Source organism: Meles meles, chromosome 8 (genome assembly GCF_922984935.1).
Source record: "Meles meles chromosome 8, mMelMel3.1 paternal haplotype, whole genome shotgun sequence".
NCBI lineage: Eukaryota > Metazoa > Chordata > Mammalia > Carnivora > Mustelidae > Meles > Meles meles.
In genome coordinates this window covers 100,884,510-100,911,924 of record NC_060073.1, presented here as the reverse complement: position 1 = coordinate 100,911,924, position 27,415 = coordinate 100,884,510, and the positions used below count along the sequence as shown (strand labels likewise).

At 45.7% G+C, this 27,415-nt stretch overlaps 2 protein-coding genes across 8 annotated transcripts; both read right to left on the bottom strand.

The window, feature by feature from the left end:
• Nucleotides 1-1,129: 1,129 nt before the first annotated feature.
• Nucleotides 1,130-18,057, bottom strand: ZNF202 (zinc finger protein 202). Of its 7 annotated transcripts, none has more exons than XM_046016546.1 (8): nt 17,959-18,057; nt 16,534-16,650; nt 8,223-10,401; nt 7,305-7,515; nt 6,864-6,952; nt 5,817-5,946; nt 5,163-5,282; nt 1,130-4,627 (listed from the first exon to the last, which is right to left on the bottom strand). In XM_046016546.1, the coding sequence occupies exons 3-8, from the start codon at nt 8,814-8,816 to the stop codon at nt 3,633-3,635; spliced, it is 2,139 nt and encodes a 712-aa protein (XP_045872502.1). In that variant the 5' UTR covers nt 8,817-10,401; nt 16,534-16,650; nt 17,959-18,057; the 3' UTR covers nt 1,130-3,632. The 7 variants fall into 7 exon arrangements, with proteins under 7 accessions (XP_045872502.1, XP_045872506.1, XP_045872507.1 ...); XM_046016550.1 differs by having other exon boundaries at nt 8,223-8,726; XM_046016551.1 differs by lacking the exon at nt 16,534-16,650 and having other exon boundaries at nt 8,223-8,726; nt 17,959-17,989.
• LOC123948842 (olfactory receptor 6X1) lies at nt 17,686-27,386 on the bottom strand. Its single transcript, XM_046015970.1, has 2 exons — nt 26,425-27,386; nt 17,686-18,265 (listed from the first exon to the last, which is right to left on the bottom strand). Exons 1-2 carry the CDS (start codon nt 27,357-27,359, stop codon nt 17,686-17,688), a joined length of 1,515 nt encoding a protein of 504 aa, XP_045871926.1. The 5' UTR covers nt 27,360-27,386.
• Nucleotides 27,387-27,415: the final 29 nt, after the last annotated feature.

Below are 27,415 nucleotides of genomic sequence, written 5' to 3'. Positions count from 1 at the left end.
CTGCCTTCAGCTCAGGTCATGATCTCAGGGTCCTGGGATTGAGCCCTGCATTGGGCTATCTGGTCAGCGGGGAGCCTGCTTCCTCCTCTCTGCCTGCTTGTGATCTCTGTCAAATAAATAAAATCTTTAAAGAGAGATCAAAACCTGTCCTTGCCTGCTTCTCGGGGATTCTCCAAGGAGGAATCAAGTTATGCCACCTACAAGGAGATGTGCTCAAGTTTGAGAACATCGAATCTGCCAAAACAGATTAGTGAGTACATAGGTAGGGCACCCATTTTTCGGCTTTTAGTCTGTTACTCACCCACAAATCAGATTAATGGGTCAGTTGGCCAATATCATTAGAAATTTAAGGAGACAGAAGAAAAAACTTTATGTATATTTCTCTTAGGGAAATTTATTGTGGCTGGAAGAAATACTTTGATTAGCTGAAGGAGATGTTAGAAGTAAAATTTAAAAATATCTGTGTGGAAGACTAGCAAATTATTCAGGTGCATGGGATATAATAATTCACTATTTCTCAGCACAGCTTTTGTTCTTCAAAACCATCACAGGGTCAGATTAACTCTCACTTGGGTTGCTGTCCTTCCTGGGAGCTTGGTGAATCAAAATGGCCTAGGAAAGGGTGTACACTAGCTTGTTACTTTCCTCATGCAAGGGGCAATCTGGAGATTGCTGCTCTGACATGTGAGGCTTGGAGTGAATGGTTTCTGCCAACTTTGCAGAACTCAGTGGGGTGTTTTCTTGTTCACCACTTTGTTGCTCAGTGAAAAGAATGCATTTTCTATTAAATCTTCCGGTTGAGCTGGGCCCTAGAGAAAGTGGTTTTTTTGTTTTGGTATCTTTTTATTATTTTTTTTCAGCTTGCTTTGGTTCTAGCACTTCAATGTTAATCTACCAAATGAACTCTCCATGGAGTTCATTGGAGAGTTCACTAGATTCTGGTCTAGACTTTGAGGCCTAAGTTCCAGATAATAAAAATATATTCTGCCTTGATCTCTTTCCATTTATTTCTCTTCAGTAAGTGGGATGGAGAAGAGGCTCAATATTCCTTGGTTAGTCCTAAACTAATGGCCAAAAGCACAAATATTATTTTAATTTTATAACTTTATTAGCATGTGACTTCATCATTTCCAACCATCTACCAATTTTCTTGAGTTGTTGATTCGAGTACTTTATAGCTTCCTCCAAATATTATCTTTAACATCCTCTATTCTCCAGAAACTTCAATTTAGTATGGTATTCAAGAACACCAGTTTTCAACTGTTTACCAAATTCTATGGGGACCCCCTTGAGGGTAGCCACGGCCCAGCCCCTTCCCCTGTTCAGGTGTAGTCTCTTGCTCCCCACGGGTTCTAGCAGAGGCCCTTCTGCTGCGAACTGCAGCTCTGCTCATGCTCGGGTTTAGGAGATGGCACGCCCCTCCACGAGCCTCAGAAAATCAAGTATTTCACAAGCAAGCAGAGACTTAGTAGTGTCTGCATATGTGACTTCACTGGGGGAATCGGGAATAAAAGAACTATTTGATGTGCCAACAAACTAGACGAGTCTCTCGCTTTTCCTCACGTAGAATTCTCTTGACAGTTTCTCACTTACTGCAGTAATGCAGGTAAACCAGTGAACAAAACCACTGTTCCGTTAGAACAAATTTGTTCGGCTACCTCCGGAATTTTACCAGCTCCCATAACTCGTGTAAGCTAGGGAAAATGATCTCTTGAGGCTGTATTTCACCCAACACAAATTTGCTTAGACTTTAGATCTAGGGTTCAGAAATGTTAGCCCATGAGGAGTGTCTTGTGCAAACCACAGGTGTGAACCTTCCCTCAGTATGCCATCTAATCCAACTTCGGCTCTGCCAACCAGGACCTGCCTCATGGAAAACTACTGTGTACTCCTTGATATCTTTGGATGTATGACATCCTGAACTATCTGGAACCTGAAGCCATGGGAAGTTAATAAAATGGAAAGTTCCAGAAACCAGGGAATGGGGCTGCCCGTGTTACTTTTATTTATTCCATATGTATTTCCAGGACAATGGCTGACTGGTATTAAAGCCAGACCGCAACTGGAGTTATCAGTACCAGCCAAAATGAGAATTGCCTTGCTGAGCTGTTAGGGCTGAAACCTTGTTATCCTACTCATTCTCTCTGTACACTCTGGCACATAATGGATTGAGAAACAGCTGAAGAAACCAGGCACAGAAGACAATCTCCCTTCTCATGCTTTAATCCCATACCCTATGCTCCATTTATGGAGGACGCTCATCCAGTCCTTGCCATTCCCACAAGCAGAGCAGGCGAGGCTCGCAATTATTCCTCCCCATCTCCAATGATCCTTAATCAGGCAAAAGAGATCCTACTATCAGCCATGAGATACTACTATTTCGTTCTTAATTACATAAAAATGAGATCACATAAGAAAAAGCAAACAACGCAAATACATGAAAGCCATTTACTCCTGGTAAATTCTTCAGGGTCCCAGGTGCTGGGGTTCATAATTTTCCCTGATATCAGAGAACCAAGGCAGGGATGATAGGGGCTGGGTGTCAGTATAGTCTTGATGGCCTTAGCCAGCAGCAACAGCTTTTACAAAATTTTCTTCATAATTTGGTCTCAGGTCTTCTTGTGTTCTTCATATAAATGAAGTGACCCAGTCAATTGTGATTCTGTAATTATTATCGTACCTACGTTACCTGACATGGTTCCAAAATCCCTTTGCAAACCCACCCACAGAGGACAGGGTGGGTGGCCTTGTAGGCATGTGGGAATGTAAATGATTTCACTGTGATGTAATTACGCTGTACTGACTCCCCTGGCACCCAGCTGTTGCATCTCCCTTTTGCAGAAGTGCTAGAGGCAAAACCGAGAGGCCGGTAGAACACTAAGGAGAGTGGGCATGAGTATTCCAACAGGAAAACACCCCCAGCGAGAGAGGCTTCTGACTAGATCCTCCCTTCTAGCAGGGTCTGGCCCCTGGTATTTTGGCAACAGGTAAGGGAGCAGCCTGACAAGGTCCACGTGAACAGCCTCGAGGTTTTCCCCCATCAGACACTTCTCCCATCTCTCCCCAGGTATCAAAGGAAAGTGCATGGTGAAGAAGTCAACCAGCGAGAGATTGGTAGTTATCACGTGAATGTGTGGCAGAGCCATGAGGATGCAAATCTCCTGCCTTGAGTTCAGGGCTGTGTGCTTTAAGATTTGAGCCCAGTAAGGACAGAATCCTAGAGGCCAGTCCCTCACCGAACCTAAAGGGCTGTCCTGGGCAACTTTATACTTGAGGCTGTGAAGCAGTCTTTAGGATAGGCAACAGCCCATTTAGGGGAAAGTATAATAATCATGATATCGTTAAGTCTTCTACATCTCCTACTTCACACCCATGAGGTAGAGGCCGGAACCCTCCAGTCAAGGAGAAGCCTCCACCCAGGTTGTACTTTGGGCAAAAAACCTCCTCAAGGTGTAGAAGAAGGTTGAGAGGTTCTGCCTGGGGGACTTTAGTTAGCTGTGGGAAGAGGTGATGTAGATCTGGGCACGTCAGGGAGACTCCCCAGAAAGGGTCTTCCCAGGCTGACAAGAGGGCGTCTCCTCGCCCATCCCCAGGTGAGGGCTGAATGCAGACCTCCTCCCATGGGAAGCTAGCTAGGAGGTCTTTTCTGAGTGGGTCCTCTGATGCCTGATTAAGTGATAGCCCCTGCTGAAGCTTTTTCCACAGGTAGGGCACGTGAACGGCTTTTCGCCAGTATGGGTTCTTTGATGCCTGACGAGGTGGTCCCTCCGACTGAAGCTTTTCCCACATTCGTTGCACCGGCAAGGCCTCACTGAGGCGTGTCCTCGCAGGTGTTTGGCAAACGCGGCACTGTGGTTGAAGCAGCGCCCGCACTCGCTGCAGAGATACAGCTCCTCGGCTGCGTGTGTCTTCCGGTGTGCCAGATACCGCCTGTGGTCACTGAAGTCCTCGCCACACTCTCCACACAGGTAGGGTTTGCCTCCAAGGTGGATTCTTTGGTGTGTTGTCAGCACAGACTTCTGGCTGAAGCTTTTGCCACAAATAGTACAGAAGAAGGGTTTTTCACCTGTGTGTGTCCTCTGATGCCGGACAAGGTCTGAGGTCCAGCGGAAGTGTTTTCCACAATCGTCACATCTGTAGGGTTTCTCAACATGTGGAGTTCTCTCAGCCTGGACCAGAGGGGAGGTCTCATCCAAATTCTTCCGGTTTAGGGGAAATTTATATGAAGTGCCCATTTTGTGGACCTTCTGGTGCCTGGCAAGATGCGAGCTCCGCGTGTAACTTTTTCCACATTCCATACATTTATAGGGTTTCTCTCCTGTGTGAGTTCTTAGGTGTCTAACAAGGTGGGAGTTACAAGTGAAACTTTTTCCACATACAGGACAGTCATGGTGTCTCCCTAACAAGGGGTGGAGAGGCATGGTTTCCCGAAGATTGGATAAACTATTAACTTGAGAAATATTTGTACCAAATCTTCTTTCATTAAGTCTATTCGGATCATCCTCAAAGACTATTTCCCAGTCTGGAGTCTGGTGGATTTCTGGATCTCCCAAAATCGATCTGTGTAGATCCTCCAAACTCAGATCTTCTTGCTCAAGATAATCTTCTTCATCTTCACTCCTATCTCCTGTAGAGAGGGTGAGAGGAGAATGAGGGAAATTATAGAAGGGACAATGCCTTCCACACAACGCTGGGATTTTTAAATAGTCTTGGGAAGGCAAGACCACAGAGAAAAGCCTGTATTTCATAACTGCAGAGGCTGGGAGAGAAGGAAATAACCAGTCAACAAATTTCTGTCATGTGCCAGCCACTTTCTTATACATTATCTCATGCTGTCAACAAGCCTTGGTGTGGACAAAAATTACCATCCTCATTTCGTAAATGGACACTGGGGACCAAGAGTTTAAGTGACCTGCTTAGTAAAGGACTACAGCTGCATTCCAAAGTTCCCATATATCTTTTCTTCTTTCACCATCTTGCATTACATATCCCTCACACGAATGATGGGAGGGGAAAGAGGAGGATGAGGACAGAAGAATTTGGCATTCAGAGAGAGACAGGGGTAATGGCCAACAGGTTAGAAGAACCAATGAGAGGGGCACCCCAGAGGGAGAGGGGAAGTGCCAGCCCTGCGGGGGAAGATGCCTTTTGTCGTTCCTCACCTGTGTAGGTAAAACTCAGGATTTCTGGCTCTTGAGGCTCTTGAGGCTCTGGGATATCTGGGACCAAAGGCTCTTCCTCTCTAACGTGGGAGATCTCATCTAGTCTGGGGATTGGAAATGCTGCTCAAGAGAGGGAAAGTGGGACATTACGATTGGTTCAGCAATTCCCTGTGTTAAGAGCAGATCTTTGCTGTTGGGTCGCCTGAAGAACAAATGGACGGCCCGGTCAGTGGCTCCGATCTGGTCTTTTTAGCTTGAGCACTTCTCACCAAATCCTGCATTATTTCATGCCCTTCGTCTGTAACTTGGTAGTCTAGGACTGTTAATGCTCCCTCTTTCCCCATATTCAAGTAAGCAGATCAGCTTCAACTTCTACTGCTTGTTTCAAAACTCACACACCACCTCAAGTATATACTAAAGCTATATATTACAATTTTATTTTCTTATTAGAAGTTTCCAACCACTTTCTAAGCATTTCCTCTTCCCTTCAACTTGGAAGGATATCGTCTTGCTTAGCTCATCCTTTAGTCTCGCTGCTGGGGTAGACTAAGAGAAGCGTGGTGCATACAGGTCTAAGGTCTAAGACTCTCATAACTTCAAGAGGAGAAAGACCTCTGTGCTCAGAACACCCTAGAAACACTTGAAATTTCTTACACAAAGAGACCACAATTCCACAATCTTCTTCCAAGACATATTCTCCATAGAACTCTTTCTGTGCTGGATCCAGGTCGCTCCACTGGTCCTGGGAGAAGCACACAGCCACGTCCTTGAAAGTTACCAATCCCTGAAAAGACACAGGCTTCGGTTAAAACGGGATGCTCCCAGAGGTGCCTATTTTGTTCGTGGGATGAAGATTATGGCCGGAGACAAAAGGAATGCACACAGGACTCCGGGCTCCCTTCGGGAAATCTGCGGCACTCTGGGCTGCTGCTCCCCGACTTCCTACTTCTGCACTTTCTTATTCCCCCCTCTGGGCCTCCCAGTCCCACTGCTCTCAGGGCCAGCCTCTGCTTTTCTTCTGGAACACACTGGTTAACGTACAAGAGTCTTAAAGGTCCTCATTAACTCCCCATCTGATGCCTTAATGCCACCAATATTTCTGCAAAAATTCACCTTTTCTGGAAAGCTTTCCCTGACCTTCTCCAGGCACCCCTATCACCTACAGGGTCAGCAGAGCACACACAGGCCCTTCGGTGGCACCTGGACTACAATATGAAACCACGAATGCAGTCTTTTCCTTTCCTCTCGAGCATCACAGCCTAGTTTCGAGGCCCTGACCATGGGAAGGGCTTCCTATGTGTTGTGGCCTGAGTGCAGCCCCTGCAAGAGGATACCACACAATTTCAGAAAGCATTTCTGCAGCAGTCAGCCATTTTTACAAATGACTATCAAGCTGACTTCTAAAAACCACAAATAAGCCCTCATTCAGCCACTTCCAGGTTGTACCAGAGAGTTATGAAATAATCCCATTTTGTTAGTCCCTCTCTCTGGGCAGTGGCAAATAAAAAGGCTCTGGAGCCTGCAGATCCAAGTGAGACTATGGTCATTCACCCCATTCCATGCAACTCCTGCTGCTGCAGACGTGTCTAGAACTGAGAACGTTAAGTTGGCAAAGGAGAGTGGAAATTTGTGCCCTGTCTGACCTGTTCAGCTAATGCCTGGTGGTTCTTCAATGAGGCACAGAGGGAAACCAGAGCACACCTGTGAAAGAGCAGTAAGAAGGGCAACCATCTCTGGGTTTCCAGTGTTCCTCTCTTCGGGAAGGTCTGGGTCCTGGGACGCCGGAACCTCTATGAAGAAAAGAAGGCGAAGATGAGCAACATGCAGTGAAGTGGCAAACAGCTGACCGGCTCTCCTGCTCTTTGGCAGGAATCCAGAAACCGGCCCAAGGGCAGCTCAAGTCATCCCACTGCCACCATGTGGAACACTACTGACATGCCAAGAGGACAAGCAAGGATGGGTTGGCTATTTCAGCTCGGCCGGGTTTCTGGCGGACTCTAGCTAGCAACGTCTCCTCTCAATACCCTGGATTCTGTGATTTCTTCCCACTATGCTCCACACCTAGCCTCCTCCGTAGAGGGGAACTAGCCCCCTTCCCACACTCTGCCCGCCACAATGCCCCCTTCTGCTGAGGCTTCCCACCGCTCTCCTGCAGGGGCTGGAACTCCAATTCATGGCACAGGCTCTGCTCTTCCGGTGGCCCCAGATCTGGGCTCTGTACAGTTTCCTCACAGGACGCCTCAGGAGTCGAGGTCTGCACAGGGTTCTGCAGCTCACTAGGTGACTCGGGCTCTGCTCCCGGATGCACCGTCTCCTCTGACAGGACTTCCTGGCCATGAACATGGACAGTCACCTGGGAATAATTCCAATTTCCAGTCAGCATGGAGTCAAGAGGAAAGTCTCGGTTGACATCAGGGCTTATTTTAGGAGATGCTGCCAACGGAAACACTCCGAGAGGGTCCCAGATAAGGAGGGCAGTCTCTGGTGCCACTGGGGCACACCAGTTGTTGAAGGTTATCCTCGCCAGGACAAGGTGGCGACATTCGGACACTGCCACACAGCTTCCTCACTCCCCCACCCCTGCCCTTGTCATCTGGGGCTCTGAGATACCCATCCTTTCCATCTCCACTGCTCCCACCTGTAGCTCTCCTCGTTGTTTGCTTCCCTGTCTTATGGTCCCAAGAGGGGGATCTGTGACTGAGAGTCTAAGAGGACCTTTGAGGAAGTCACAAAACTGGCCTCCTCAAGAACTGGAGGTTCGACAGCCAGAGAAAGGAAAACCAAAGCCATCTGACCCTTGAGTGCTGAGGTCCCTAAGATGGTTCCTAAGCAGGAATTTCAAAAACCAGAGAAATCACACTCACTCACTCACTCACACAAGCACACACAAACACACACACACACACCTCTGCCCCTTACCGATCTAGGTGCAACCCAAGAGCAGAGCCAATTAGTTTTAAAGGGTAAACAATGAGGGCCCTGTATGCCCTATGCCCCAAATCCATCCTTCCAGCAAATAGCCCCCTCCACATCACACAGATCAGGACTCCCCCTCCTCACCCACCGCCTTGGTCTCCTGGGTTGTTTCTGCAAACCCTCCACCAGCGTCACCGCCTCCTCGCCACTCTCTGGCCGTTGGCCCCGCACCCAGCTCTGCAGTTCTCCAGGCAGGACAGTAAGGAATTGTTCCAGCACAAGCAGCTCTAGGATCTGCTCCTTTGTCCGCCTTTCTGGCCTCAGCCACTGATGACACAGTTCTCGCAGTCGAATGAGAGCTTCTCGAGGGCTTGCGGCTTCCTGGTAGCGAAAGCGCCGGAAGTTCTGGTGCGAGGTCTCAAGCACAGGGTCATCTCTCTGTAAGACAGACTCTGGCCTACAGGTGAAATCATCTTCCAATTTCACCATCAGAATTCCCTCTTCTTCCCAAAGATCCTGGTCCTCTGGTTCCAAGGCTGTGGCCATTGTTTGGCTCTTGGGGGGAGGGGTCTCATACCATCTAGAGCTCACACCGTCATCACCCCCCAGTCTCAGCCTGGGCACCTCAAGGAGTTTCTCCCAAGGGACCTGGGGCAGAGAAGCAGAGACAAACAACAGTGTAAGCATGAGCTGATACACAGGGATAACAGTTCTGAGTTCACTCATAATCCCGCACATGTAACACTTTCTCACACTATGAAAACCCTGCCGCTCATCTCCACCACCACCATCAGCTATAAATAGATTTGGTTGAAATCGGATGATCTATGCCTAAGTTTGTTCTCTTACCCCTTGTCCACCGCCAGGTTCACACTGCACAGAGAAAACAGAAAAACACTGCATCTCGACTTCACGAGCCCTGTGAAACTGCAAGGAAAATGGCGAGGACAAAGGACGCTGCTCATGGCCGGCTGGAAGCCATCGCACTGACCACCCTCTGTGCCACACACACACGTTTACACACACACCAAGAGAGACCCATCTGCCAGCCTGAAACAGACGGGGAAGCCTTCAGGAAGGCTCATTTCAAACTCGACCACACTCTGCAAAAGGGGGCCTCTCAGAGATCTGAGGGGCGGGCTGTGTGAGGTCACAGTGAGGAACGCCCCTTACACAGCGGTGGGCACACAGGCACCCCCAGAGCAATCTTCTGCTTATTAAAAGACCCTTACTGGGAAGACCTCCAGACCCTCAAACCCAAGTGTTCAAAACTGACTGACAGTTAAGCTCTCAAATCCACCCCACTTCCTGAGATTTTATTTTGGCTGAGATCGCTAGCTAAGTAAACACTCAACTTTGTCATCTTTAGACTCAATTCTGATTCTTCCCCACTGCTTACAGCCCCTTAAACCAATTCTACCTTGTAAGCCTCTCAATCTGTTTCCTCCTCCTCTTTGCCACAGACCACTTGAGCTTGGGCCCTCAGTTCTCACTTAGACTACTGACCCGACTGCCTACCTGGGATCTGGGCAGCACCCGACCAGGAACAGAGGGCAGCATAATCAGGGTGGAGCTTTTGCAAAGTAAGTACTGCTCAACACTCTTCTGGACACTTGGGCTTTAGTCAATGGAGGTAACTGTGTCTTTAGAAATGCTACACGTGGTCCTGATGTGTGTGGTGGTGGAGAAACACCAAGGGTGTGTAAGGGAAGGAGGTAAGTCCTCCTGTCAGACTGTCAGGGGTTAAACTGGGGCTGTACCATTTGGTAGGTGTGAGGCCACAGTTAAGTTCCTACGCTCCCTGTGCCTATTTCCCCATTTATGGCGTGGAGGTAAGGATGGTATCTATCCATCTACCAGGGTGATTTTGAGGATTAAACATATCACTGTCAAGTGCCTAGAAGGGCAATGGCAAGCCAAAGTTAACTGTCTTTCTAAATTAGAGTCCCAACTGCACCACTCAACACTTCAAAATACTTCCGTTAGTAAGGTCGGCTCTAACATCCCTGGCATGCCACACGAAGCTCCTCCCCATCAGCCCTCAACTGCTTTGTCAAGCTTCCTACCTTCCCCTTTGCTGTGTTATCACTAAGCTATCTCAAACTGCTGATCTTCCCACGGAAAGGGACGGTGTCTCTTCAGGACACCATGCTCAGAGGAAGGCTGTTCCTTCTAAATGCAATGTTCCCACCGCCCAGCTCCAACGTGGTGTGTTCCATTTCTTGGCATGTTCCCTCTTCTGCATTCCTACGATTTGCACCGCAGCTCCTGATCAGTTCTTGTCTGGATTACTCCCAACTGCCTCCAACCTGGAGCTCCGTGCCTGCAAGTTTGTTACCTTCAAGTTACCAAGGACAGGATCACAAGAGTGATGAGCACTCCTGGCAAATGTGATCATGTCCCTTCCCTATTTAAGATCTTCAACCATTCCCCGTCTTGTAAATGAAAAACAAACTCCCAAGTATTATAAATTAGGCAGACTTTCATCTTCCTCTTCAATCCTTTCCCACACACACACACACACACAGCATGCATGTGAAGCACACACAAACCCCATGCTCTCTGACTTTACAACACGTTGTTCCTTCTGAGTCTTCACCCTTCATTAGGTGAAACTTTACTTCTAAGGCAGCTTCGATTCCATGTCTTCTGAGATGTCTTCCTTGATTCCCACTCCCCCATCCTTAAAATGGTTGGACATCACTGTACCTCTGCATCAACCTGGGCACAACGCCATCACCACGCCCGTGGTACAGCACACACAGTCCCTGGCCATGCTTCCTATGAACCTCCTTGACGTTCCCACCATGTATGAGAAAGTGCACATGAAGTGAATTTAAATGAATACAGTTTTCTTCCCATTTTTATCAGGAAGAACCCACCCTTCCCTCCACTGTTTCTATTCTTTTTAATTCACCGATCTTGTTAATCCTTCCTTCTAAGGGTCTCTCAACTCCATCTCATCTCCACTGCCATTCCCCTGGTTGAGACATTATGAACCACTGAAAGGCATTAAGACGAACTTTTGAAAACATGACCATCTCCTACATCACCCTGGCTAGCATGTAACAGATGCTTGTACGTTGAATGAATGACTTCGTTTAAATTTCACCCCTAGTCTTCCCGGTCCTGCCCCCTGCAGACCCCTCTCCACATGCAATCTGAAGCAGTCTTCATTTTTCAGTTTCTGGGAGCTTCATTACCTCAGTCTCAGATCCACCTTCAAGGTTAACGATCCGCTCTTAAGAGCTAGGGTGCCTGGGTGGCTCAGTGGGTTAAATCCTCTGCCTTCAACTCAGGTCATGATCTCAGGGTCCTGGGATTGAGCCCCACATCAGGCACTCTGCTCGGCAGAGAGCCTGCTTCCCTCTCTCTCTCTCTGCCTACCTGTGATCTGTCAAATAAATAAAATCTTAAAAACAAAACAAAACTGGGTCTCATGTGATGCTGCCCATCAAACGGAGTTTAATTTCAATGACTCCGTTGTTTATTTGTATTGTCTGTTATCTCAAATGGCTTTTCATTCATTCATGCTCTTATTTCTCTTCCGGTAGCCTCAAACATCCACTACTTACTTTCATAGCCTGCTTTACAAAGTTCCCTCATTTCTAGATCTTTATTTGGTCACTGTCTTGGCCACCAGATCTGCTGTCTCTACCCCATGGTGGTCTGTTTACTATGTGGTTTGTAGCTTTTAAAATTTTATGCCCATCTTCAGTGAGGCTGTTTCCTTTGGGAGTTCTGAGATAATAATGAATCGACAGTCTTTTGGCTTAATGAAGGGATCGCAATCATCTTCAAAGTCTGAGGACCCAAGCCCAGGGAGGCAGACTAGAAGCTCTTCTTGTTTCCACATAGCACTGGCTACCAGAGATTGTCTACTGCAGAGCCTATGAAGTCTGCATTGACAGAAGCATTCCCGCTCTGGGGGCTCTGCTCTGCAAACACAAAGGAACGTACCAGGTCTACATTAAAACCTGCCATTTCGGGGTGCCTGGGTGGCTCAGTGGATTAAGCCGCTGCCTTCGGCTCAGGTCATGATCTCGGGGTCCTGGGATCGAGCCCCACATCGGGCTCTCTGCTCCGCAGGGAGCCTGCTTCCTCCTCTCTCTCTGCCTACTTGTGGTCTCTCTCTCTGTCAAATAAATAAATAAAATCTTTAAAAAAAAAAAAAAACCTGCCATTTCTAAATCCTCTCAGAAATCGTGAACTCAAGTTTCCACTGTTTGTTTTGGATTTACTTTGGCAGTTTAGGAAGAGACAAAGACAAACAAATCAGCAATGGCAGGATGATGGGCAGAAGAGGAGCCCCGGATGGGACAAGGAATGGGAAGGAACAGGAGGCAGGCAGTGTGTGGAAAGAACACTGGGTTGTTTCCAAAGATGCACGTCCTAGTCCCACATCCTCGAGTAACTGGAGCAGCTCTAAGGGAACCATGAGATGATATGAGTCCTCTGCAGATAACTACTCTAACTCACAGGATTAGCTGAGCTCTGTGAGCTTATGAATGAAAATGTGCTGTGCAAATGTCGAGTATTAGAAACAGAAAATGGTCATTGTTTCATTCTAGGTTCTTGGGATATGCTACACTGCAATCAGCCCTGCAACTTGTTGTCCTTGCTCTTCTAGTACCTTCCCTCCATGTCTGCCCTTGGAAGGGTTCCACAATGACAGATAAAAACTGAAGACTATGGAGACTGAAGCCAGGCCAGGAAGAGCAAAAGACTTGGTTCCAGAAGGCTCTGAAACAATATCTGCAGAAAGCTTCACAAGCCTAGGGCTGGGCATGCTCCATGACCTAGTCTCTTGAGTGTTTCTAGGGTGTATGGAGCAGGGCTGGGGAGTCGTGGAAAAGGCAAGAGCTTTCTCCCACCTTTGGTCCAGCTACCTCTGCCCCTTATCTAAATGTGTCACGTGCCAGTGAAGGCCGTAACTGCATTCTATGGACAAGAACAAAAAACTGCAGGCAATAAAAGGATATCTGGTTCCCTACCTGAATATCTGACTACTTCGGGAGGGCTTTCTGGACCCTAAATGACAAGGTTTGTGGTCATACAGCAATAGAGAGATAGTGATCTATTTACTGGCAAATCATCTTCAGCAGGTATCAGGGAGGTCCAAATGATTGTATTTAGCCTTTCTGCCTCCAATTTTATTTTTTACCTTAATGCTGGCCCACAACCTGGAAATCTGGGTATGTCTATTCTCTGGAGCTAACCAGACCTTCCAACTGCTCCTATCATCATTCTAGAATAGGAATCAATTAATAAAAATTGTTAACTGCCCTGTTCTAATGCTGTAGTTTCCTTTCTTAGAGAGGGAAGGAGAGGGAGAAAGGAAGGGAAGGGGTAGAGGGGGAGGGAAAGACTCAAGCAGACTCTGTACTCGGCACAGAGTCTCACGCAGGGCTTGATCTCACGACCCTGAGACCATGATCTGAGACAAAATCAAGAGTTGGACACTTAACCAACTGAGACAACCCCAGGGGCCCGCTGTATTCTTGTTTAAAACTAAAGATTATCTGGTATGATCCCTCTACTGTGAAGATTATCTTTTATGGTTAATTGTCCTGTATACAAGTGTGTATCCATGCTTTCCACATAATGGTTTGGGGCTCTGGAGCCTTGGGCGTTAATCCCTCTTATTTACTGGCCACGTGACACTTTATGTCTTGGGTCTCACTCTCAAAATGTGGCTATCCTACCTAACTCCCACGGTTGCTTTAAGAAGTAAATGAAGTTACATACAGAATCACTACAGCATAGAGCCCGGTAGAGAGCAGATGCTCAATTTATTTTGTTCTCTTCCCTTCCAATTACTTTAAATCCTTTTGGGAAGAATGCAAGATTTAAACACTGAACAAGCAAATGGCCCTTTATTTCACTGTCATTCCAAAAAAAAAATTTAAATGCATAGGAAAAATCTTGGTCTGTTTACTGTTATATCAAAAGTAAAGTGTTGGGGCACCTGGGTGGCTCAGTGGGTTAAAGCCTCTGCCTTCAGCTCAGGTCATGATCTCAGTCCTGGAATTGAGCCCCATATCAGGCTCTCTGCTCAGCAAGGAGCCTGCTTCCCTTCCTCTCTCTCTGCCTACTTGTGATCTCTGTCTGTCAAATAAACAAATGAAATCTTAAAAAAAAAAAAAAAAAAGTGAAATAAACTATAAAAACCATATCAATTCACTTTATTTTGAATTAAAATGTTTTCTCTAGGTGTGCAACAGAGGCCCAGGAGGCCGTGCAGGACTGTTGGTAGTTCTGCCCTTGCAGGTAGGGGATCTGGGTTCTACCTCCTCAAGATGTGTTATCTGGGAAATGGGAATGATTTTCCACGTAAAGACAGAGAGCTGGATCATCCTTTGAAAAACCATCCTGCTTTTTAATGGTAACAGAGGGGCTTTGAGAGGAACAAGGATATAAGGCTTCTTTACTGAATACCTGGGCCATGGTGTACTGGCCTAAGAAGGTGAAAGAGTTTAGATGGGGAGAAGCCAAAAGAGATTTTAAGAGTCCAGAACGGAGTATCTGGCCGTCCTGACATACTGGTTAATGTCCAACGTGAAGCTAGGCTTCTTAACCTTAAGGGTTACCTAGAGGTAGTCAATGACTTAAACAAAGCAGGTCAATTATAGGGCTCAGTTTAAAAGATTTTATTTATTTGACAGAGAGAGATCACAAGTAGGCAGAGAGGCAGGCAGAGAAGGGGGGGGGGGGGAAGCAGGCTCCCTGCAGAGCAGAGAGCCCGATGTGGGGCTCGATCCCAGGACCCTGGGATCATGACCTGAGCTGAAGGCAGAGGTTTTAACCCACTGAGCCACCCAGGCGCCCCTATAGGGCTCAGTTTAAAGCAGAACATCACAAAGTGATCTGAAGTGGGAAAAGGGCGCTCACCAAACCTGACACCAGTCCTGATGAGGAGGCAGCGCTCATATGGCAGCCAGAGTTAAAGTAGCTGTACCCAATTCATTACTACAATAAACATGGCCAAGGCCAAACACAGGGATGCAGGAAACATTATTTAATGAAAAACAATAGGACAATATATTTTATAACTAGACCCTGACCCAAGGAGTAAATAAGGGTAATTTGGAACAGTGAATTCAAGGGTCATGTATTATGGTTTTAGTTTTGTAACTGATATCTTCAAAATACTCTTTGCTTTGTGTCTAGAGGACTTCCTTCCGGCATTGCCCGAGGCTCCCTCACTTAAGAAAAGATGATAAAAGATGGGACCCATGCCTGCGGACCAGAGGAATCAGAGGAGCAGCAGGTTTCCACAGCAGATTAAATCATGGTGCAAAGAGCAGAAGGCATCCCAGGATGGCAAGGACCTCTTTATTCATTCTTATATTCCAAGTGCCTAATGCTTTGTTAAATGCTTGGTAGAAAAGGTGCTCAGTAAAACGTGTTGTATTTTATTAAGCTATTTCTCCTACTCCAACTTGGATACGGATGCACTAAAATTTAGAATCAGTGGGTGCCAGCACCTTGGTAATAAATCCCTTACGGGACAGTTATAGGAATTTGGCACTGGCATTTATCCCAGTGGCCTGGGGAAATCAAATGGCATAGCCATATACCGCTTTATGATGCAGAACTAGGGGAGAAAAACTTCTTCAAAGGGAAAAGAAAGCAGGGGATATGGGGATAAGGTTATTCATTCTACAAATACCTACTGACCATCAACTGTGTGTCCCACACAATCCAACCTGCCAGGCGGAGAAAGATGAAAAAAGCACTGGCTCTAACCTTAAAGAATTTAGTAAGTAGTTACGAACAGCAGGGAGACTTTAGCATACTAGCAACCCAAATAAGGATATAAGTAATATGGTCAACATGGAAGCTCCTATCAAGGGAATTAAGAAAAATCAAGGGGAAAACTCATCAATATTTCATCTTCTATTTGGCATAAGAACACTAGCAATTATAGAGGGTTTTTTTTGTTTTTCATTTTTTTTTTAGTAAGCTTTCTTAATTTTAAAAACGAAAGAAGTCAGACCTAAGTGGTTAAATTATCCACACAAGATCATATTACTGGTTTCTAACAGAAGTACACACATATGTCTTTTGATTCCCCAAACCACTGCACTGTTTACGTGAAGGAGCTTGGCCAAAGGCAGTGGTTCTCAGTGTGAGAAACCCAAACCAGCAGCACAAGCACCTAAAAACTTGTCAGAAATGTGCAGATTTTCAAGTCCAGGCCCAGACCTGTTATCAGAAACTTTGGGGGCGGCCCCAGCGATCTCTTTGACAAGCCTTCCCTTCAGGTGCTTGAGATGCACAGTAAGTCTGAGAGCCAGCACCTAAAGAAAGTAAACTTGAGGTTCAGCAGAAAGCATCCAACTTTTCCGGTGCTGCCCAAATTTAAAGAAGGTTTGCAAAAGTCAAGAGTCTAGGACTGTTTTATGCCTGTGCCAAATTAACCACACACAAAAAATGTAAACCTGTAACTTACCTCATCTGTATAGTTTGTAATGCCCAAGAGTCCCTCACATCGTAGTAAACCTTGCTGTGCCCTTGAAATGACTGTCTACTGCAATATAGTATTTAAAAGAGTGCAAAAGGGGTACAGCTGGAGGAGAAAGGGGGAAAGATTATGAATCCCAGGTATTTGATCCTAAGAGGAAAAATCCCCTCCCTCCCTCCAACCCTGCCGGCCCTCTTATACTAGAATCTATCAGCAGAAAGTTACCCAAGACAAGTGGCCACAAACCCTAACTGCTTGGTTGTCACATACTTCCCATCAGCATGCCTCCCTCCCAATGGCTTCCTCACAACCTTTCTAAAGTGGCTTTCTGGATCAAGGCCCAGGGGGGTGACTTAGAAGAGAAGCTCGGAAGAGGGAAGGGGGACTCCACTAGCTGTCTGTGGCTCCTGAGTCAGGCTGCCCTGGGTGTCACCTGCAGTGCGTGGATAGAGGAAAACGGACAGTTCTGACCCTAACATCTGAGTGAGAGCCTGGATGTGATGGTGCTCTCCAGGCCCAAGGTGGTCACAGAACAGCTAGGCCTAGGAGGTCACCTTTGGGGTGGTCAGTACAGGGACTGAGGCGGACAGGGTAATCAAAGGGCATGGGAGACAAGAATCTCCAATGCCCAGAAAAATAAAAACTGGGTTGACCCCTGAGAAAACAGAATATCCAAGGCATACGAACTAACAAACTTTTGGTCAAACCAGACAAGAAGCAGAGGCCTGTATACTCCTGCTGTAACGGTGGGGTTCAGAATTGCCGAAACTGGCTGTAAGGGCTTGGGGGGCAGGGAAGCTGCAAGTGGAGACAGAAGCTACTAGCTTGAGGGGAAACGTGGGGTCGGTCACAGTGGCAGCTGAAAAGCCACAGGCCAGACGGTGTCCAAGGGTGATAAGATCACGGGTGAGTGTATCTGTATGTGTGTTGGCGGGTGAGGGGGGAGTTTGGTGGTGGTAAGAGATGGGGCTGGTCTGGGCCGGGAGACTGCGGGGGATGGGGTGGTGGTTCTTGAACAATCTTCAAGACGTGGTGAGAAAAAGCTGGGGGAAAGAGGGGCCTAGACCACTCCTCCCTCGGTGCTGGGGGGGCTAGCTGGCGCGGAAGCGGAGGTACGAACTAACTGCGTTTCTGCAGGCCTCAGGAGGGGGCGGAGGGCGGTGGCTGCACCGAAAGAAGCCCGGAGCGCCATCCGCGTCCCCAGAGGTTCGAGCTCCGGCCACGGGAGCCCTGGGGACCGCAACGCCTCGGCCCCCTCACTACCCTGCCGCCGCCCCTTCCTCCAGGACAGTGCGATCTCCCCAGGCTCTGGGGGGGCGGGGTCTCAGACCTCTCCCCCTCTTCCCCGCCCTGCCCTGCCCGGCTCCACGCGATCCGGCCCGGCCCGACCCGGCCCAGCCCCTCAGCACTCACGGCTCCGACAGCTCCGGCGGCTCCTCCCCTGCCCCGGCTTCTCCCCCACCCACTCCCTGCCGTAGCAGCGCCGCCGGATCCGAGCCGCGCGGGGCCTGGCGGGTCGGAACACGTGGGGCCTTTGCGCCCGGAACCGGAACCTAGGCTTTGCCCCGCCTCCTCGCGGCGCTGGAGCCCTTCTAGGCGGCGGGAGGTTTGGTCTCTGTGTGCTCGGCGAGGGTGGAGGCTCTGTTGGCCGCGGGGACCCAGCGCGGAAAGCCCGGGGCCAGACCGCTTCCGGCCGCACACCCCTCCTGCAGCCCTGGGCCTTCAGTTTAAGCACAGATCCGTTTCACCGTTTTTTGATCTCTGTTTTGATTTTGGAGTCTTGGTTTTTCTTAATTGTTCGCGAAGCAGGATAGCAAAGAGAGCAGTTTGGGGTTTGGCCCTTGCATTCGCCAACAGTTGTGGGGTGTCGGGCAAACCCTTCTACCCCTCTAAGGCTCAGGGTTCACTTCTAAAATGGGTGTAATTATAAGCCTTGCTCTGAGAGCTAAGGGATATATTGCATGCGAACTCTTTGGAACGTAGTAGAAGCTTAGTAAGAGAAGAGTTAGGGTATCCTGTTCTCTTCTGTTTTCCTTGGAGCATGCCTTTGTGTTTTGTTAAGACTGACCTCCCTGATCTCATTTGTTCAGTTGTGTCTAGGTCAGTGACCTCTGCTATTTTCTTTACTCTCCCTGTCCCTTGAACCCCCTAAGTCACCACTTTCCACATACCATGGGAGGGCCTTCTCTCCCCCCCCAATCTATGTATTTTTTACACGTTTTATTTTCGCGGGACACATTGCTGGGATTAGTCTACTGCGTTTGAAGCCAAGGTATTCATCACTTTTGATGGAGGGCCAGGAATATACGGTTCGTGAAGGTCTACTGTGTGTCAGATGTTCTGGTTATAGATTTCATTCAATATTTTAAAATATTAAGTTCATAAATGATACACAAATGTTTTTCTAAACATTTCAAACATTGCAGATAAAGTTAGTGATCTTTTACTAATCCTGGCTTCCTCATCTTTCCCGCCAAAGGTTCATTCTCAGGTACTTACCTTCCAGACCTTTACCCCACTTTTACATATAATAAACATGTGTATTCATAGAAATCATATATTATTATTTTGTGTGCATGTGCATATATGTGTGGGTTCATGTTAGATTCCTCAATTCGCTATGTACTGGGCCTTGGAGACCTGCTCATAGTACATACAGATCTGCCTTATTCCTTCTACTTTTTGCATTTGTAACATTCTGTAGTGTGACTAGCCATTAGCCTATAGATAATATGTGTTGTTTATAATTGTTACTAACACAAACAATGCTATAGTAAACATCTTTTTCATGCATACATGTAAATGTTACTCTGGGACAGACAAAAAGTATTGCTGGGTCATAGGTTGTATACATTTAATCAATACTACCAAATTACCTCCCAGAGACTGCACCAATGTATGATCTTAAAAGCCATATATGGGGGCGCCTGGGTGGCTCAGTGGGTTAAGCCTCTGCCTTCGGCTCAGGTCATGATCTCAGGGTCCTGGGATTGAGTCCCGCGCTGGGCTCTCTGCTAGGCGGGGAGCCTACTTCCCTCTCTCTCTCTCTCTCTCTGCCTGCCTCTCTGCCTACTTGTGTTCTCTCTCTGTCAAATAAATAAATAAAATCTTTAAAAAAAAATAAAATAAAAAAAATAAAAGCCATATATGAGAATATTTTCCCCCATATTCATGCTGCTTTTGATGTTGCTAACCTCGGAAGTGAGGGGCGCTTGGGTGGCTCAGTTGGTTAAGCATCCAAGTTTTGGTTTTGGCCTGGGTCATGGTCTCAGGGTCCTGGGATTGAGCACTGAGCAGGGAGCCTGCTTAAGATTCTCTATCTCCCGGGGCGCCTGGGTGGCTCAGTGGGTTAAAGCCTCTGCCTTCAGCTCAGGTCATGATCCCAGGGTCCTGGGATCGAGCCCCGCATCGGGCTCTCTGCTTGGTGGGGGGCCTGCTTCCTCCTCTCTCTCTCTCTCTCTGCCTGCCTCTCTCCCTACTTGTGATCTCTATCTGTCAAATGAATAAGTAAAATCTTTAAAAAAAAAAAAAAAAAGATTCTCTATCTCCCTCTTCACCTGCCCCACCCCCCAGGCCTCCCCACCCAGTTCACTCTCTCATTCTCTCTCAAAAAAACTTGTAAAATGGGTAAGAAAGTGGTGTCTCATATTTTACCTTTCCTTTCCAGGATTAAGAATGAAAATGAACATTCTTTTTATGTTTATTGGTAACTTGTAGTTCTCCTTTGAGTTTGCCCATTTCTCAGTTATGTTTTTCTAATTCATTGTTAAATGTTATATATTCTTGATAGTAATCATTTAATATATATGTTGCAAATACTTTCTTCGACTTTATAGCTTACATTCTAATTTGTTTATTGTCTTAAAGTTTAAATTGGATAAATTTTTTTTAATTAAAAATTTTTTTAAATTAACTCAAATCAGATAAATTTGATACTCTCTTTCTCAGTGGCTTTGATTTTCATGTCTTATTTCAGAACATTTTTTTCCACATCAAAATCATCAGGGTCAGGGCGCCTGGGTGGCTCAGTGGGTTAAAGCCTCTGCCTTTCGCTCAGGTCATGATCCCAGGGTCCTGGGATCGAGCCCCGCATCGGGCTCTCTGCTCGGCCGGGAGCCTGCTTCCTCCTCTCTCTCTGCCTCCCTACTTGTGATCTCTATCTGTCAAATAAATAAATAAAATCTTTAAAAAAAAATCATCAGGGCTTCCTCCTATATATTTTTTTTTTTTACCACATTTTTGGCTCTCCTTTTTATGGTTAGATTTTGCATTTATTTTTGTGATTGGTGTAAATTGGGGGTTCTAATCTAATATTGTTAATGGTAATTCATTTATACTTTTAAAACACAGAGTATGGGGGGGGGTGCCTGGGTGGCTCAGTGGGTTAAACCACTGCCTTCAGCTCAGGTTGTGATCCCAGGGTCCTGGGATTAAGTGCTGCATGGGGCTCTCTGCTCAGCAGGGAGCCTGCTTTCCCCTCTCTCTCTCTCTCTGTCTCTCTGCCTACTTGTGATTTCTCTCTCTGTCAAATAAATAAATAAAATCTAAAAACAAAAAACAAAAACCACAGAGTATGGGATATTTACAAACAGAACTACAGAGATTACAGTCTGTTTGTGATGTGACTGGTTTTCTGTCAGTCCAGTTTTTGGTCCTTCATTCATCAGTGGGATTTATTTATCAAGTAACTACTATTCCTGGACACTGTGGTAGTATATGGAGTACAGTGGAGAACAACCTGTCCTTGTGGAGCTAACTTTCTTGTGGTGTATGTGTTTGGGAGGAAAGAAACATATTTGTATAAATTATTTATGACTGTGGTAGGTTCTACAAAGAGGAAGTACAGCATGTTATGAGAGCTTATGACTGACGGTCCTAATCCTGGTGATGGTGCTGGAAGAGAGATAGTTAGGGGAAACTTTCTTGAGTAGTAAGCTTTGAACAGAGTTCTGAAGGATGAGTGGGCAGGTTGAGACTGGGGGTAGGAGTGGGAAGTGGGGTAAGAAAGAATATTGGAAGTAATGGGAAATAGTGCATATGCAAGGGTCCTGAGGTGGAAAGGAGCTTAGAGTATTAGAGAAACTGAAGGGATAGTGTGTCTAGGGCCAGAGAGCCACAGAGAAATATATGAGATGGACCTGGTATTGTGAACAGGGATCAGATCTGATAGACCAAAAGTCTTATAGACTAAATTAAGCATTATCTGCTACAGCTAATGGGAAGCCATTGAAGGATTTTAATTAAGTGACATGATTGGATATATATTTTATAAGATCCTTCTGGCCACAGAGGAGAATGAAGGGGTCCAAGAGTGGATGTGGAAAGGTGATTTACAAAGTTATTATTGTAGGTCAAGTGCTTGGACTAAAGCCATAAGAGGGAGATGGGGGCATTAGGTTGTTTTTTGTTTTTTGTTTTAACAGTATTTGATGAAGACCAAAGACCCAATTATTAGGAAAATGGTTGCTTCTGCACTTGGAAGAGAGAGACTATTTTCCAAAAATCAAAGAAATGGCAGGAGTAATTAGTGGAGTGGGCTCACCTGAAAGTAAATGTCATTCTACTCTTCCAGTTGTTCAGTCTGAGACTAGCTGAATATCAGGTGAACACAGAAAGTGAATGGTTTTGGAAGAGTCATGTGTAAATGGCATTTTTATAACTGGACTCATTTAAACTTGCAAGGAGAATATGTAATTCAAAGTGGTGGGGACCCACTTGGTCAGGTATTAGATGTTTTGTAAATATGTAATCATGTCCAGTTCTTTGTGCGTTCAGCTTTTCTTGTATGGGAGCTTAAAAATTTCATCTCCAAGTTGGTTGGTCATTTACAAATATCGTGGAATTATAATAGCCTGATAAACACAGAGATGACTTTGGATGCACCTCAAGGAAGGTGGCAGGAAAGCTTTAGTCTAAGGCACATTGAGAAAAGCAGTCTGTAGCTGGGGAAGCTTGGGAGAGGCATATTCTCTATCTTCCTCTTGGAAGTTTCTAAAGTATGTGAAGATTGTTAGAACTGAAAAGTCAAGCTGAATTTATTACTTGAGAGGTAAGGGAGAGCTGTACCTCTCAAAAGTGACTTTGATCTTTCTGAGTTACAAGGGAAGGACTAGATCTTGGATAAGGAAAGGAAGTTTTGCCCAAATAAGGCAGGAACATGAAGCCACCATTTGACTGGTTGAGGAGAGGACCTTTTGAAATGGTCATTGCTCCCGTTTACATCACTAATAGCGGGCACGGTTCTTAATAAAATCAAGATGACATAACAGATAGTTTATTATGCATAAGCTTGGGAGTTAGAAATTTATTTTTAACATAGTCTTAAAGATTCTGAGAAATTGACTAGTGAAGATAACTGTTTAATCTTGTCTAACTCTGTATGTCAAGTTTGAATACTTGAACCCTGCTTTTAATAACTGATGTATTCCTGGAACCCATCACGGAAACAACCCCTTTACTTAAGTGTGTACGTTTTTCAGGTGCAAATTAACTCAAGAGCTCATTGTCAAGGATTTGGCTCAGCTGTATGCATGAATTCAACCTTGTCGTTAGAGTTTCCAGTAGTAGGAAAATAATTAATATCCAGGGATCTGAGGAAGAAGTTGTTTATGATATTGTTTGGATGAGTTCTTATGTAATTTCTTATTCTCTTGGAGAAAGCTGGGTATGTACATTTGAGGAAGATTTTTGGGTTCTAGAGCCCTAGGAAAAAAAGGGCAATGCAAAGTCAATCTCTGCCATGTTGTCTCTGTGGCCAGGGCTCCTTCTCCTCAAAATAGCACTCTGGCTTCTGTAGGCCCTGGAAATGACTTTGGAGGGACCATGTTGGTGAAGATCTAAGCAGGGCTGCCTAGAAGTCCTGGAACCTATTTCATTCTTGATGTTCAGGTATTGGAGCTTCTTTGTTGGCTAGACCTCTCCATCTCTGGTATTTCCAACTCCTAGAACTCATTCTCTGGCAGACTACCAAAATACGGTTTTTTTCAACAGAATCAGTTACCTGGCACATTGCTTGGGACATGATACCAATACACCAATAAAATATGAAAAATGCATGAATAAATGGTGTCTATTTTGATTTTCATGAATTGGAGTCTGGTGGTACTCTCAAATCTCTTCTCTCCTTTATAAGATCTGTCAAGGTGTTTTATGTTACCTCTGTCTGCCTTCAAACAGGTAACTCTTAAGACAATAGGCTAGACCCAGGAAAACTGATACTTATGAAACTTGAAATCAAATTTTTAAAATGTTTTAAACTAATAATATAACTCAGGTATCACAATTCCCCTAGATAGAAGCGACCTGGAACCATGCCCAAGCCAAAAAAAAGTCTGAAGTTCTTCCTAAAATTTCTGAATATTCTGTGGCCATTGCTGTAAGCTTTTCTGTGGGCTTTCTCTAATTCAAACCACATCATTCCAAACAAGAAACTTAGTTCTTCCTTGAATTATACACACAACATACACATATGTGAATACGTGTGACATACACATGATGTTCATACATATATTTGGTAATGTAGGCAACTTTACTGAAGGTTCAAGAGGAAGACAGTTGGGGCACCTGGGTGGCTCAGTGGGTTGGGCCGTTGCCTTCGGCTCAGGTCATGATCTCAGGGTCCTGGGATCGAGTCCCGCATCAGGCTCTCTGCTCAGTAGGGAGCCTGCTTCCCTCTCTCCCTCTCTGTGCCTGCCTCTCTGTCTACTTGTGATCTCTCTCTGTCAAATAAATAAATAAAATCTTAAAAAAAAAAAAAAAGAGGAAGACAGTTGAACAGCATAGAAATGTGACCTCAAACTGAGGATAGGCATCTCCATTTTAAAAGTGCTCTGTAGGCTCTCCAACTTTGGAGAATTTCCACTGACTCTTCTCACAAACTTTTCTGCTACAGTCATCTTTTTGCTCATTTCTCCTTTCTTTATTTTCTGTGCCATTTTCCTCTCTGGGACCACTTAAATATTACCCAGATTTTCTCATTTGGGACAATTTAAATCATTCTTTTGATGAAAAGGGCTGTTGATAATATTCATCTTTAGGGTCTCTCTCTCTGCCTTCAAATGACCAATTCCACCTGCCTGGCCCCAAGACAGCTCCTCTGTAAGATAAAATCCAACTGGACAGTCGAGATAATAACATTTTCACCTCATTGCACTTTGTTTTGCTTTTGCAGTTTTCAAGTCAATATTAAAAAGGATGTGCAATAAATAATCCTTTTTTTAAAAAAAATCACAGTTTAGTGGACTTTTGTTTTTAATATTTTATTTATTTGACAGAGAGAGAGAGAGAGAGAGAGAGAGAGAGAGAGCAAGCGCGAGCACAGGCAGACAGAGTGGCAGGCAGAGACAGAGAGAGAAGCAGGCTCCCCGCCGAGTACGGAGCCCGATGTGGGACTCGATCCCAGGACCCTGGGATCATGACCTGAGCTGAAAGCAGAGGCTTTAACCCACTGAGCCACCCAGGCGCCCCAGTTTAGTGGACTTTTAATGATAGACTTTCTTTGCTGTGGGGAGGGGGCAATATATGATACTCATTATTACAACTGTGAGTCATCTACATCATCATTCTGTAGAAAACTTTTTCTGCCAAATGTCTTGCCTCAGAACATGGTTAAATGAATATGTTTGTCATTCCTTGAGGGACCTTACACGATAACCTTACATTCAAGCCCTGTCATTAATGTAACCTTGGGGCTGAGTTTTCCAGCAAGAAAGCCTTCATAGTTCTATTGGCTCTCAGACATTTTTTGGTTCTATAGGCCCCTAGACTACGTAGAGTGTCTTAGTACTTAGAGCACTTAGAGAGGAACATGGGAACCGGCCTAATCCAATTGGAAATTTTCACATGCTGTCCACAAGTTTTGGTATTACGTGGGAATAAACACATTTAGGTGTATATAGACATTTGTATTCTATTAAAATGAAAGTTCCCGGGACGCCTGGGTGGCTCAGTTGGTTAAGCGGCTGCCTTTGGCTCAGGTCATGATCCCATCGTCCTGGGATCAAGTCCCACATCGGGCTCCGTACTCGGCAGGGAGCCTGCTTCTCTCTCTGTCTCTGCCTGCCACTCTGTCTGCCTGTGCTCGCGCTCTCTCTCTCTCTCTCTCTGACAAATAAATAAATAAAAATCTTTAAAAAAAAATGAAAGTTCCCTTATTAACACATTATCAAACAAAAACTTGGTTTATTTAAAACATTTCTGAAAGACCCATTAGAATTGATTAGAAGCCTACCAGGGACTTCTACTGTGAAGGGACTAAGTACTAAGAAAATATGTGGGATGTTTTATCTTTGATAAGGAAATGAGGCAAGAAGAGTTATTATAAACAAAGAGGGAGATAGGATTCCTTACATTTTTTTTGAGGATTTTTAATTTATTTGACTGAAATCACAAGTAGGCAGAGAGGCGGGCAGAGAAAGAGGGGGAAGCAGGCTCCCTGCTGAGCAGAGAGTCCGATGTGGGGTTCGATCCCAGGACCCTGAGATCATGACCCAAGCCGAAGGCAGAGGCTTAACCCACTGAGCCACCCAGGTGCCCCACATTTTTTTTTTTAAGTTACTGACAGTTGTCCTTGACTCTTGCGGTTTCTACTGGATACATCGGAAAGTGGGATTTCCTTGTTGGAGAATGAGTTCATTTCTTTTGAAGGACTCCTGGGTCATAATATATGTACATACATTATATGTATAAATATATCTATAACATGAACATACATAACATACATACAACATACATACATACAACATAACATGCATAACAAATTCTTATAGGAAACTTTAACCATCGTAGTTTGCTTTTACATCTTTACCTTCTCCACAGTCCTCTTTCACATTTAATTGTTGTATCTGCCTTAAGTTCATTTTGATGTGTTGCAGGTTTTACCATGGATGAGGAGTCTTTGGACAAGCCATTGCCTTCATTAGGGCTGCTTTCACTTCCTTGTTTCTAATTGTATAAATGAAGGGATTCAGAAGAGGGGTGAGAATAGTGTTCAGCACTGACACCACCTTATTAATCTTAAAAGAAGAGTGTGTTGTGGGTCTCAGGTACATGAACAAAACAGCACCATAGAGCAGGGAGACTACGGTCAAGTGCGAGGCACAGGTAGAGAAAGTCTTCCGTCGGCCAGTGGCTGAAGGGATCTGTAGGATGGTGGACAGGATATAGATATAAGAAATCACCGTGAAGAGGAGTGACCCCGGGATCACGAGGACAGTCGCCAAAAGACCCAGGAGCTCCAGAATGCTTGTGTCTGTGCAGGCTGCTTTCAAAATGGGACCCACATCACAGTAGAAATGATTGATGACGTTGTTGCCACAGAAGGGCAACTGGACAAGCAGCAGCATCTGACAAAAGACAATGGTAAAGCCCACCGCCCAGGAACCGAGGGCAAGTTGCAGGCAGAAGCTGCTGGTCATAATGGTGGGGTAGCGAAGGGGCTTGCAGATGGCCAGGTAACGGTCGAAAGACATGGCAGTGAGGATAAAGAACTCAGTGGTGCCCAGGAAAAAGTGAAAGAAGGCCTGCAGTAGGCAGCAGGGCATGCAGATAGCTGTTCTTGCCACCACAAAAGTTTCCAACAGTTTGGGGATGACTGTGGTGGTGTACCAGATCTCTAGGAAGGACAAGTTGCAGAGGAAGAAGTACATTGGTATTTGTAGCCTGGGCTCCACCCAGACAATGGCAATTATGAGCCCATTGCCTGCAAGGGTTAATAGGTAGATGAAAAAGATGACTATGAAGAGGGGGACCTGCAGTCCTTCGATGTCAGGAAACCCTAGAAGGATGAACTCTGTGATTGTCGTGCCATTTCTCATGTCCCTTGATACTCTAGAAAGACAAGCAAGAAAGCAGATCCTTCAAATCTAGTGCT